The sequence below is a fragment of the Homalodisca vitripennis genome, chromosome 4 (assembly GCF_021130785.1).
Source record: "Homalodisca vitripennis isolate AUS2020 chromosome 4, UT_GWSS_2.1, whole genome shotgun sequence".
In the NCBI taxonomy this organism is placed as follows: Eukaryota; Metazoa; Arthropoda; class Insecta; order Hemiptera; family Cicadellidae; genus Homalodisca; species Homalodisca vitripennis.
In genome coordinates, this window is record NC_060210.1 from 130,550,068 (window position 1) to 130,564,943 (window position 14,876).

Sequence of the window (14,876 nt, forward strand, 5' to 3'; positions counted from 1 at the left end):
GGAAATTTTGATTTCTTCAGGGAGCCTGTTGATTAATCTGACACCAACTTCTTGCGGTAAATGTTGCGCTAATGTCAATCTGCGTTGATGAGTTCGAAAGTTGTCCCTGCCTCTAGTTTCATATTGATGAACGTCACCGCCACGAATCAAGGTGCACCTTGATCTGCAGTACATGATCACCTCAAAAATATAGAGACAGGGCAAAGTCAACAATCTCAACTCCCTGAAAGATTCCCTACACGACTCTCTGTAATTCAAATTTTCAATGATTCTGATAGCTTTTTTTCTGGAGTCTGCTTATGAAGCATGAAGTACGACACAGTCCCCAGGTTTCAAATCAGACATTGTATTTCATTTTCTTGTACACTACGACACATTTTCGTAACTTCTAGGTTGAAACGTCTGTTGTTTAGGTTTCTCACATTTTTACTCTACATAATTATGTAAATCTGTTTTTTGAAGTGAAAACTTCTTTAGGCGCGTTGAGCGTTTTGGTAGAGGGTAAAATCCTCGGTTCGCGTCACCGACATGCTAATGATACTAACCTGCATGAAAAAGTCAGTCTCGCTGTGTTAAAACTGTCCCGGCGGAGTATGAAAACAGACTGCGAAAATCAGTGACCTTTACGGCTTCCTCTCGCGATTTAAAAGTGAAGCTAATGTCGTACAATTCTGTAAGATGCGTCAAATTAAAGCTCATAATATTGGCAATCTATTGGTTACATTTTTAAATATTAAAAAAATTTAGAAATAATTTTGATTATTGTTTACATTTTACATAGCGTTTACAATGACAAGAAAAAAGTAGTAAGCGAGGATTTTTTTTATTTTTTTGGTCAGACAAAATTTGTCAGCGAGAAAGTTGTGTGAAAATAGATGAATATTTTTTTTGTAATTTATCATTTTTTTATTGGAAGTTTAGTTTAGCCTGTAGTAGCGTATGAAGTGATGAGTGAACGTTTCTGCCGGAACTGTAGTTGGCGCATTGGCTCACTGATACCGTATTAACTCAATAAATTAGTTTATTGTGCAATAAAAATACCTTTACGAAAGAACCAAGTTAATTTAACTAATTTATTAGTTTTAAAAATATTGTGGGTTTAATTGTTATTGCAATTATATACTTTATCCGTAGCAATAACTGTATTATTTACAACGGTGTTCAACTCACTGTTGTTCACTCGGTGTTTACTCACTTGTATTCTATGTTTAACTAACTATTAATATTGAGCAATTACAACATATTTTTATACAGATAAATGAATAATGAAAACAACGAATATATTTTTAAACATTTTTAATATTTGTACGAATATTTGTATTTAAAATTTAGCATTATTCATTTTAATTATGTTTTTAATATTTAACCTCTTCATCATGAAATGAGTATTATTACGGTATAAGATTTATCTTACTAGCGTGGTAAAATAGATTTCTAGTTATTTGATAATATTTTTTCGTGGATTTTAAAATTGGAAAATTAAAAACGCGTCACATTCACAATATTACAGATGTACTGCTACTATAACGTATTGTTAATTACTCTCAACTTAATAGTTTCCGTTTTCACTTCTATCGGCAGTCCCACGACTGCTACTGTTTTTTTTTTTATATCTAGGTTGTTTTTGCTTTCATTTAAATACAAAATTATAATAAACTCCACAAGAGGCTTTAAATATTTTGCATTGAGAAAGTTATTTTAAGTTTAAAATGATAACTTAATGATTTTAAAAATTATTGGCTTATTAAAAAGTGAAGTTCTGAATATCTGGAGATGTTTGTAGGTTGAACGCATGAATAACATTTCTTTTTGATAAATAAGACAAGTGTGGTTTCCAAGATCACACACAATTTGAAGAGTTTAAAAGGTAAAATGAGTATGTTCATAAGACGTTCCTTATAGTACTGACTTTGTGTAATAAATATCAGAATTATTAAGTACAGAATTTTCTTGTAGGCATGGTTTATGAAATTCAAATTAAATGGCTATTATTAGATTAGGAGATGGTACAGCAGTTTATTCCAATTATAATACATGTGAGACATAATATATTTCTTATATTTTTTTAAACTCAAGGCACACATATGGGTGTAATTTAATATCATAAATATAGAAAATGCAACAAAATTGTCACATCTGTACTAAAAGACGTTTTGTTGACTATAATACATAGTTTTAGAGGAAAACCATCCATGAAAAAAGTAAAATTAAACTATTTATTTAACCATCTATAACTGCATCCCACATTTGTTCAAAACTATTTGAAACAATGCAACATACCATATGGATCAGCTGTATATTTTTCCAAAATAATGTTTTCCAGAATATTAAATACTTTCTGTTTTTCTATGACTAAAAGAAACAGTAGTTAATAAAATGTATAACACCCCGCGAATTATCTTACTGAAATTTTAATAGTTGGCCAATAAGGAAACTTTCTGAGCAGAATTTGGCTCGTTAATGAAGGTATATTTTATAGCGTTTCACTTGACGATGTCACGGCCACTGATGCCGGTACCGACCATCCACATAATTGCAGTCACCTCTGCACTGCCGCCAGTGAAAGTCAGGGTCTATGGTCCGCTCAGGGAATGTCGACAGCTGCGATCGGCCCGGAGAAAGCACCTGCCCGCGGCAACTTTATGTAGTTCGTCCTCAGTGTCCACGCCCACTGCAGAAACTGGAATCTGACCGGAAGTCGGTATGTAAACTCGGAAGTGGAGTAAGACATTTTATGTGGGAAACCTCAACTAGAATGGGTTCTGTCACCTCGAGTCACATATTATTTGCTTTGTTCCGTTTGTCATCAAAGTGACGTCGTAAATCTTTATGGTGGTACTAAAAAGGACGTGTTATCGATTGAAATGTGGTCTAAAGAGAGCAAAAAACGAGATAAAAAGATTTTGAACACTTTTATAGTTGTACTGAAACACCGTTGACAACTGTCAATTATGAGTTTATACGACATAGAAAAGTGAAGACAAGAGTAAGTCTCAACACAAAGCAGGGTCGACTGCATGTTTGAAAGTATTGAAAGTACAAATAGAAGTAATTGACAAAGGCAATTCTTGATTCAAGACATAAACAGTCTGATTTATATTTATGATTGTCGTTAAAATAATGCGTAAACTTATAAACTTATGGTTAACATCAACTATTGCAGCCTAGTATTTTCATGATGTAGGACACTTAATCTTTTATTGATTACAGACGTGTGTCACTTGCAGGTTTCAATTAAGATTCGTCCCACGGTCCCCACCCATGCTCCAGCGAGGCGCCACGCCGCGCAGAGTAACACACATGGACACGGCTGACAACGTGCTCTGGGAAATGTGTGACAGCATCCCAATCCACTGATGCAATAAATCGTCCATTCGTTCCGATCGTTTTAACCCAACTGTCGCGGCTTCTCTCACGCACATTTCCGCATACTGTGCCGCGCTGCATTCTTCCGCACGGAAACTTGATAAGTAAAACACCAGATATAACACCGTGTAAGACACCACCATTGACACGTTTGTCAGCGTAGTTTACTTGATTCACCAAAACGAGTTCATGGTAAATCAATAAGTATTACGGTTGACATGCAAAAATTGTTTCCAACATTAAGATGAACAAATTAATAGTTTATCGCTTAAAAATGTTGTAAATGGTCGAGGTGTAGTAGTGGTACACCCTTACTTTGTGATGATCACAAAATTGTACCCTTTAAAATCTCGAGTCTCGGGAATGGTCCAAGGTCTCCACCGCCACGTATGTACAGTACTTGGAAAAGATTGACATTAGAGAGCTTAAATGCTTGCAAATATCTGGCTAAATCTATCTTGTCAATTCCAAAATATTGAGGGTTAGTAACGACGTAAGTTACAATAGAGCTTTAGGTCTCTCAACAATTTATAACAAGATTTCTATTAGGGCGTGGAGTATAACGTAAACTGGACTATTTAATATGGAGCCCGTGACTCGAGCAGAAAATAACGTGAGACTTTAATAAATGTCCACATTGTTGGATATCTGAAGAATGGAGAAAGCAGCGTTAGTTCCGAACGCATTGTCATTGCACTAACAGGTGCAGTAAATGCAGTAAAGATTGTGACATCTTCATAATATCATCTTAAAACATTCTGGAAGTAATTAGCAATGATTTGCTCAATATTAAAGCCATTCGCTTGACAGTCCTCGGGTGTCCTCATTGAACATGATTATGTGGATTACGAAAGTCATTAACATCGAACATTGCCGATCATGATTATTCAATATCTAATCAGAAGATGCTCTCAGCCACAGCTGGCTGAAGCGTGGTAAATCACCAGCTGACTGACGGACCGAACAGCTGATGAGTAAGTGTGAGGAAGGCGCGCGGTCGGCCATGACCTTCTGCCGGCGCAGGTAAACATCACGAGCAGCTGATTGATGGTATCTGATGGTACTTCCGCATTGTGAATGCAGTCGATACCCGCATCTCCTCAGGACGCCCGATTGTAGAAGCGCAGGCTCCGTGCCTGCTGCGAAGACTTCAAGGAATCTGATTGTAATGCAGTTAGCGTCCATTATCAGTGAAGACCAGTCAGAGTATCTATTAAGTTTCACTCAGCTGAGTACTTTCTTCTAATTCCTTAGTTGTCCTTGGTTGTGTCTAGTGCGACTCAAGTAAATATGATAATCTCCTTTACTATTGATTCAAATACAAGTAAATATGATAATCTCCTTTACTATTAATTCAAATACATGCATTTTTAAAGGATCATTTTGATTAAACCAATTACAATGAATGACACATTGGATGACAAAGTAAATACAGCGGATATAAAAGAGGCAAACATGGCAGTAGACTTCGTTTTTACTAACACCTTAACCAAACTTTAGAAAACAATCTATTACTTTTTCATAGAATCCATATTACCTCAATCTTAGGACGTTTACGAACATGAAGATGGTTTCAAAGACAGATTGCCTTGTTATATGATGTTTTCTAAAAAAGACCTCATGAGTATAATAAATTTCAAAAACTGGCGTTCCACCTAAGGTCATAAACAATCATACATTTTCACAACTCACTGGGTAGACAGTACTTTCTTTGCGTTGCTCTAGTTTCATTGAACAGAGGAGCGAGCAATACCTGTAATTTTGCCAATTGAGTGAGATATTGCCCAACAATTGCCCAACACTGGTAGATCGGTCGCATAACAAAGTCATTACAGTGCCCTACAGTTCCACGAATGGGCGAACAAGTTCAGTGAGGTAGTTGGAATAATCAAGCGCACGAGGTTTGATCAAGTTGGCCTAACGGGCCACAACTGTTAATCGAAACTCGTGAAACCAATTAGTGGATTTTTAAATTCACCTAACTGTTTAGAAAATTTACAGATAATCTTTGAGATTTTATGGACTCGTTCTTTATTTTCCTTTTTCTATGCATACTTAATTTTCAAGAACTTTTCCTCCAATACAGTACGAAGTGTTTATGTATTTTAGGTACGTTGAAAACCTATTTCAGGAAGGGTCTAATTTGCGAAGTGCCATAGTTGCCTGCAGCGCAGCATGGTGGCGGTGTTGATAATAGAAAGGGATAATACGCAATTAAAGTTCGTGACGGAAAGTGAGGCTTGGGCACGAGCCCGTGGGTAATTACACCCGTTACTGGGGAAGTGATTTGTGGAATAGCTACTTGTGCAACACGCCCGACCCGCCCGGCCTGCTGCTCCGCAACGTGCTGGGATTCCCCAGACACCTGTCTAGAAATACGAGTACATCTGTCTCATAGCGCCGAAATCCTAGTAGCCCTCACGTTCCAAGTCAACTTTCGAGGTTTTATCACTCCGATTGGACACATTCTCAGAGGCTCGCCGCGCAGTGGGCGGTCCAAGTCCAAGTCCAAGTCGCTGTGACTGTGGGGGGGTGGATCCCCCACATCTTTCAAGGGGCATCACTCTCAACACTCGTTGAATAGATTATAATAGACACGAAGTTTAAGATGTCGGCCCTTGAATGTGTGTTTGAGGGAACGTTGTGTGGTGAGGCCTCCTCATTAATCCTATACCCGCAAATATACATTGTGGTTTGTCATTATCCAAGATCATCGAATGGTTAATTTTTAATAGTTTCTTAGCACCAAACGTACTTTACTCGTGCACTATTTTTATCAGTGGTGCAGCCTATTGAGTACGGCGATTATCGCAAGTTAATCGAGTCAAGCGACGTTGAGCGTGACTGCTCCTTAGATGGGTGGCCGCTGCGCGATCCTGTCCTTGCATGCAGCTCGCCTACGTCACCTTTAAGCGTTTAGTTCCCGGATTCTGTCTTAGAGTACTCAGTACTTTTCGCCTGGTAAAATAAGACATCGACATAAAAAATTAATAATAATTGAATAATGCTCTCTATACGGTTAGATACGCCTTACTAAATTGAGTGTGGCAAGCCTCGTGTGGTATTATTATTTTTCTTATTATCGTTACTAGCTAACCGTCAGAACCACTCCATAAAAGCCGTAGTGAAGATTTTACTCATACTAATTACTTAGTGTATAATGGTTAAACAGGGCTATGTCTACATTGAGCTTCGCTGTCATGTATACATCAATGTCAATTATAATCTTTCAATAATTAGAATTTGTTTTTTCCTTTTTATCTAAGAGTCTTTTAACAAGACATATAGTATGTAAGACAGTTCTAAATGAGGGATGATGTTAAGCAAACATTTTAGTTTGGAATTTAACCCATATATAAGCTCAAAACATTAATCAAAACCACACAAATCAATGATAATATCACTGCAATAGTTTTGTACTTTTGATAGACATATAAGATTTTTCTGAGAATATCTAAGAATTATCGCTTACGGATTATCTACAAACTTACATCCTTATAATCATGATAGGTCTTTTCTTCTATTTAAATACTTCAACTGTACCTAATCTGTTAATCTTCGTGGGAACAGTCTAACACATATAATGGAAAAGTCGTGTACTGAAAATCAATTAACGAAGACAAAGAGCAGCTCCTAAAAGATTTCTTGACAGTTATGTGGGGTATAATAAATCGCAATATCAAAAGCCAAGGACAATGATGAGTGTCTATATCTTAATACTCTTAAGAAGTAAGAAGAGATCGCCTAAACTAAAGACCATTAATAAAGGCAATTAACAAAGGGACTTCTGGATGTCAGGCAAATGAGATCATCGACTCGCAACTCTTATGTCATCAAAGCATCGTGTCGCGTCTCCTGGCGGTGTCGGCTGCTCAGACTGTCACTCGTCAGCTGGATGTCGCCGGCATGACGGTCCTCCGGCCCGGATGTGGTGAATAATTAATTATTTCCCCTCTCATGTTGTCAGAGACGCGTAATTAATTATTTCTATTATAATAGAGACTTTCTCCGCGTCTGCACCCGCTTCAGGGTTATGTAAAGTAGTTATTAACATTGTCTAAACAAACAAGGACAGGAATATAGTCAGTGACTTATCCTAATTACATTAAAGCATTCAATATACTTTTGGCATTGTGGAGGAATTGGGGTAAAAATAAAACTTAAAGAATTGTAGTATGCAATATTCTGCAATCTAAAGTTCTATGAGGGCAAATTTATTCTCTTGTGATTTCAATTTCTGATCCACGATCCATCCTCATGATAGTTTCCACGAGTGACGACTTGCAAACTGGGATAAAGAGATGTAAAATGACAGAGGCACTGAGATGTGGGCCATGGCCGGGGGCGTGCTTAGTCGCAGTCGTGAGAAAATACTGGAGGTTGATGCCAACAAACAGTTAGAACACTGCACTTTTGTCATGGTAATGATGGAGGATAAATGTCAACAAGAGGTTGTTGGCAGATGTGGAGGTTGTTTGTGACATGAGGCGACATTTGAAAGAGGAGAAACTGACTGTTTATTGTTGTTACTTACAGCAGTATGTAAAATAGCTAATAGTTTATCTTTAAGTTGATTGGTAAGGGCGGGATTATAAGCTGTGTGTAGTAGAGTTACCTTGAGTTTTTGCTATAAGAACAATGTTATATATCTTACAGTTTTACGTCATTTTCGATCTTAGCGATATGGGAGGTGTCTCATTTTCAAGATATACGAACAAAGTTTATTTTTCTAGCGATAAAGTACAACAAAGTTTAAGAATTTTACAAAATAACCCGTAATAATGTTGAAAATAAAACTAAAACGCGTTTGGGTGCGTATTATTTATATCTTTAAAGCGAGAAATCTTCTAAAACGCTACGAACAAATATAAAGGCGTAAAACTGCATAAGGTTTAACATTGTTTTATGGGGGGAAAACTCAAGGTCATTATATTACTGCTGGCAATGTTCATTCATTGAGCCATAAGGAGCTGCTTTTTAAATTGAGAATGAAACGTTCATCCGGTTATCACAGGTTAAGAAATTTTAAACACATAACAAATAATGAATTTTAAGGTACTCAAGTTAAATTGGGTACAGGTGATTTGAAATACCCTCTTTGTTAAATTTTATAAGCCTCTCTGAACTTCTGGGTGAAAGGAAGTCAGGTTCAGGTTTTAGCACAATCGACAAAATCTCAAAATCCGATAACGGTGACCTGTCACGTCCTGCGAGGGGTTATAACAGTTATTGGTAGAGCCTGTTGCATTGTTACAGAGATAAACGCGTGTCACTGCAGGACTCGTGCAGGATCAGGACTCTCACCGACCCCCGCAGCCTCAGTCAGGTCGGTGACACCCACGACCGCTTGCCCAACCACGGGTGAAGGCACTTCGGCTACTGCTCTTTACTGTTTGCTGCATTAGCACCATGTGCAGTGATTATAAGAATTGAGGAAGTTCCTTGATTGTTTTTCGAAAGAGTCATATTCCCTTTCACTATCTCATAAATACACAGCAAGTACTATTTATTGTCAACCATTTATTGGAAAATATGGAGAATGGTTTTTTATTACTTTTACTTCATTAATATACGTCATCAACATTCAGTTTGGAGTGTTCGACTTTTAGAATGAGTTTATATAATAAGTCTATAAGTTTGTTTCATATGTCTTGCTGTGTTTTAGAGTCGAATGACAATTTAATAATATGGTACAGTGAATAAGAAGTCAAGTGTGGATTCCGAACCACACTAGTACTGCTCTTACTATATTTACCGGTTAACCATTAATTGTCATATCTATTGAGGCATTTTAATAAATTGCTTGAAGACACCAATAATCTAGTTATTTTACTGTACAAAAATTGCATGCTATTATTTTAGTGTGAATGTTGAGTTTACTTCGAGTTCATCTTCCTCTTAGTGCAGCGTACGGAATCTGATGCTGTCGCAGACTTGACTCCTGGCATCTAGTCATGTTTGTCTGAAGAGATTTGAAAAGTCGGCGAAAAGAAACTCAACATTCACATTGAATTATTCCTTTCCACCATATTATGATGACTCCTAATGAATTGTAAAATTGAACAAATTAGCTAGTCAGAAACAAATCTCTAATAAATTTAGTTTATTTTGATTTAATTATATCGCATTTGACCGTTTCTATTTTAAACACATAAGTGACAGTAAGGTTCAAATACAAAATAAATGAATCTTCAAAAGTAAGGGCTCTTTGGTGTAGTAGTTCCAAGGGAGAGATTCTGGGTCAAGTCCTGGTGAAACAAGTACTTTTTGTGATTTAATTTTTATTTAAATTTTATATATATATATATATAATTTATATAATATATTATTATTTTATATATACATATATATATACACATATAATTTGCAACTATTGGTCTATTTTTGTGACGGTTGTTGTTTCCACAAGCCATGTTTTATAGATACATATATTCCAAAATAGACCAAACAAGTTGCAACCAAAATTGATCTTATAAATATATAAACTAACTTTGTTAGCCAGATCGGTAAGCAATTTCGTTTCAATATGGCGGCTGTCAAAACATTAAAACAAACACAACCCCATTACTAATGGATCTATAACAAAATAAGAAACGTTTTTGAATGCTTATAACAACTTTTCGTAATAAACACCCAAAATATACTAACTCCTGTCGACTAAGCCTGAAGGACTATGTTTACTATCGTTTATAAACATAATCTGAAAATAGTTAATAAAGAAATCCTTGCAAACCTCAGTTTTTATTAGTTACAGTATTTATCTAGTTACCAAGCTAAGTCTTTCGTGAATGAAGCTGTTGCTAAAGTGCCGTTAATGTAATTTTACCCAAGGTAAACAAGATACGCTCTAATAGTTTCTTAGCTGTTGCCCAACATGATCCTAACATTACATTGCTTGCAACTGGAACTAATTATAACTAAAAATGTCGACAAATTTGCTTTTTTCTGAATAATCAGGTAAAGAAAATATTGTAATAGTAAATTTATAGAAATGGTTTTTCTTAGCGATGAGTTTGTTTGACCGTTATTGTAAACGTCCGTGCTATTATCCATTTCATCATTTCTACCATGCGTTGAAGTCTCTAGATTACATTATTGTGTTTCTAATAATGAGAGATTTGAAGCCATTGTTATACTTGCTATTACCATATAATCATTTAACAACTTCAAAAATAATCTAAGCTGTCGGTACAACTTAAGTCTTTGAGGTCGATCTAAAACTTATCACTGGCTAAATGCAAATCTAATAAGTTATATTGTAATTGATTAGCCTACATAATCATTAAGTAATAAATTATGCATAACTATATGGTCATTTTTCCGTATTTGAATCACGAACGATAAATAAATATTAATTAATTGTAAATAAACAATGATTTATTAAGCGGTATATAATAAAGTATGATTATTTCAAGTATAATTGGCTGAGCTTGCGAAGTTAGGCTGCATATATTTAACAGCATTTAAAATCGTCAGAGATCTTAAATTTTTAACACTGCAATTAATTTCCAATGGTGACCAATATAAAAATATACCACTGTTGTAATAGTTCATGTTTTGTAACTAGTTCACCTACAAAACTTAATTATAAATATGTTTACACTAAGCTAATCGATCAAATCAAAAGCTTAATGAGTTCAGTAGGTACCGAACACGAAAATGAATGGTTTAAAATAATCCATAATAATTTCAACGTATAATTTTTACATAAACTCAACCATTTATATTTTTTATTTAACTCTTCGTTTTGTATAGTGTGACTTGACATCTTCAACACCAGTAATTTTAACGGTATGTAATTAACTTTACATCACAACCGGTTCGTACAAGGGCAAAGTCGGAAGAACGGTAAATCAGGTAATATTGGCTTATGAATTCTTGCAAGATATACGTAAACCATCACATGAGGTTTTGTTGGAACAAGAATTACGATGGTTGGCGAGTTCACAAATTATTCCATAAAAATAATCATCGGAAGACACGCAGTAACTTTCCGGAATTTCTGTTGAACTTTCCGGAGTTACTGCAATATTCATATTTCTATAAAACCGACAACCCCCGTTTACAATTTAATGACGAGTTCACGAGCAGAGATGCTTGACCCGACCATGTAGATGGCACCAATTAACTTGCCTGGTGCGGTAGAGATGGTGGCAACCATAACCACCGCAATGCCGCAGTCACGTGATCTACACTGTTATTGTTGTCAGTTACGATTTCACAGCTGCATGTTAGAGAGATGTGCTATCGCTGTTAGGAAAACATTGCACTAATAATGTGTAAGGTACTTTCACGAGAAAATAGTAAATAATCTGCACAGAATAAAGACCGAGGCAATTGTTTATTTGTTTGGCAGGTGCATAGATCAACTTGTAACGTAAAATGTTAGTGATAATACATTATTAGAGATACATAAATAATTAAGATTAGTTCTTGTTACGCCGCTGGGACCGCTAATTTTCGTAACTTAGTACCGATACTGAAGCCATGTATGAATGAGAGAGAGAATGTAATTTAATGTATGTATGCGTGCCATGAATGAATCTTACGTTTGTAAACTGCAAGCTTTTTAGCTTTATTTATTTATTGAAGTTTTCAAATGCATTGTAAAACTGTTTGAAAGCAATAAAATATGATTTATTGGTTTGTTGATTGATTAATGAAAGAGGCACTAGTAAATACTCACTAATCGTTGTTAATTTTATTTTTAATCTACTTCTATAGATAAACTATGGATTGGTTAAAATAGTATAGTAGTTAAGTGAAGGAGAAATGTGGTTTATTTTAAGTGGCAGATATTCTTTCGTTAACACCCAGAAAAATATTTAATAAAAAATAATTTAGTTTTTGGCCTAATTTGCAACATTAACAACAATAAACAAATTCTGCCGTATATAAAGTACTATACATACGAAGATTAACAACAAAAATAAACATAAATTAGAAAACGTTTTTTGAATATTCATATTGTCTACTAATAAAGTAATCATCATACGATTTTCAAAGAAGACAAGAGTGACACAAATGAGTCTGTGAATATAGGGGTTAAAAATATTGAATACTAAGTACGTATATATTGTATATATTGAATACTAAGTGAGTGTATATTGTATATATTGAATACTAAGTGAGTGTATATTGTATATATTGAATACTAAGTGAGTGTATATTGTATATATTGAATACTAAGTGAGTGTATATTGTATATATTGAATACTAAGTACGTATATATTGTGCTGCCCTCACCAGCAACCCACACACAACCTGTCATTAATAGAAAGGGAATTTGCCAATTGCTTGTGTGTTATTAGGTATTATACTGAATTGTATTGTACTAGGAGTCGGGTAAGTTACATTTTAACTCTCTCATAAATCAACAGTTACACATTGATTTTATGTAAAACAATCTGTGTAAACATTTCGCGTGTCCACCGTGGTTCCTTTTTACACAGGAAATTCTTGGAAAGTGTTAATATAAACAATAATTGGGCGCCTTTCACCGAGTTAGCTGTGGTTACTGGTCAGCAACGGTGACGTCAGACTTCCCGTAGCTGGGGGGCTGTTTACTGATCGGATCTGACGAGGACCTCCTCCCACACACACACACACACACACACACACACGCGCGCGCGCGCGCGCGCGCCTAGCAATGTTATACAACTCCTGTCAACGTCGAGTGGACCATAACATATTAGTATAACAATAAAATATGTTTTACTACGCTATTTATTTATATTTATTCGTAACTTATAATACAACAGGATATGAAAGCAAGAAATGATTCAACCCAATTCTAATGTTTTTTTCTGTTTGAAAATTATAATTCAAATTTAACTGCATTCTTAAGAAACCGTGAAGTAAATCCGACAATAACTGGATAGATTTCCCAATGATGCTGTATAGACAAGACCACGGATCTATAGACAATTAATAATTTCAATGAAGAATTCAATAGAGCTGAAATTCTATTATTCATGTTACAAAATATGAATAAAGTTAAATATTATAACATGTACTTTTGTAACCAATAAGTTAAACTCGCACTACTGTAACAAACAGAATTAAAAATTATGCTATTAAATACATTTAATTCAACAAGGATCAAAGTATAATAAATTTTCAAGATGAATTAAAGTTTATAAATAATAAAACTGCTTTTGCTTAAAATTAAAGAGGATTTTAGTTTTTGAAAGAATTCACAAATTCAACAAACATTTTAATCATTATTAATTACACCTCATTTAAATAATTTGTAACAGAGTACTATTTATATGCAGAATGATTTAAACAATCATGAATATTTATCTACCATATTTAAAAAGAGACTTAAAATTTGGTCCATAAGGTTTCTCTTCGTTCAAGTAAAAACTTAATGAATTTGGGGTCAAAAGGTCAAAGTGCCACAAAGTTCACCAAGGAGAGCAAAGGACTAACGATAAACAATTGGCCTCGATTAAAATGTAAAATAAATAAATTTGTAAACAAACTGGATATAATACAAAAGTTAATAATGATGTAATATATTTCAGTAACTTACCAACACATGTTACGAAGTCACTTTGTTAGATTAATTGGTTTTATAAAAATAAATAAAAAATGAACTTTTTACTATACTTGAAATGAAGTCTTTATAGCAAAACGAACGGCAAAGGTGCTCTTTATTTGATGTGAGAATGTTTACCGAATTTTTAAATTTTTTATGTAAGTACTGTCAGATCCTTCGATACCCTGTGGTACTGGATATTTATGCTTAATCGGTAATATTTTTGGCCTCAAAACAAAGTTTAAATTTTCATAGTGAAGATGAGATGTACTTTAATTAAAACATGTAAAGTACACTGACGCAACATTGTTCACCGTATACTGGACATCCACGAATGTGTTATATCCAGAAGAGAAAAAGACACTAATGTACAGTAGCTAAAACAGACAGTAGCTACGATGAAGGCAAGACTCACCCAGAGACAGAGACAGAAGCGGGAAGGTGCCGGTCCGCATGGTGGCGAGCTAGTGACGCGCGCGGGCTTGTCCCAGGTTATATATCTCACAGAGAGAAAGGCATCTCCCTTGCTTGCCGTTATTTTATAAGTTCTAACATAGTTTAGCAGAAGGTAAATTCTACAAGTTACAGTATTAATGTTTCCTCTAATACTAAAAAATACTTATACAATTTTAAGAGTCTTGAAAAATTGCTATGGATCTAAAATAATCTGAATACACTGGAACTGAAATTTAGCATACAAACATACGTGTATATTAAGTATCTATAATCCATAATATTTAACATTAAACAAGTATACAGGTTTTGTATTGATAGTCAAATGTGTTAATTTTAGACAAGACCCACTCGATTTAAATATTATTGTAAACTACTTAAAAGAAGAATCGGTCCACTTCGATAGTTTTATATAAAATCCACCTTAATTCCTATAATTAAGGTCAGACTATAATTTGTTTTTAATTGACAAGTGCATTTAATTTTTTGCACATTTACTCTTCAGATGGTTTAA

General features: G+C 34.7%; 1 protein-coding gene across 1 annotated transcript in view; it reads right to left on the minus strand.

The window, feature by feature from the left end:
• The window catches only part of LOC124360163 (DNA translocase FtsK-like), a 34,431-nt gene extending 20,066 nt beyond the window's left edge, over positions 1 to 14,365 (minus strand). Inside the window, exon 1 of the mRNA XM_046813539.1 lies at positions 14,325 to 14,365. Within this exon, the coding sequence (XP_046669495.1) occupies positions 14,325 to 14,364 (40 nt within the window). The 5' untranslated portion in view covers position 14,365. The remainder of the gene's footprint in view (positions 1 to 14,324) is intronic.
• Between the last annotated feature and the right edge of the window lie 511 nt (positions 14,366 to 14,876).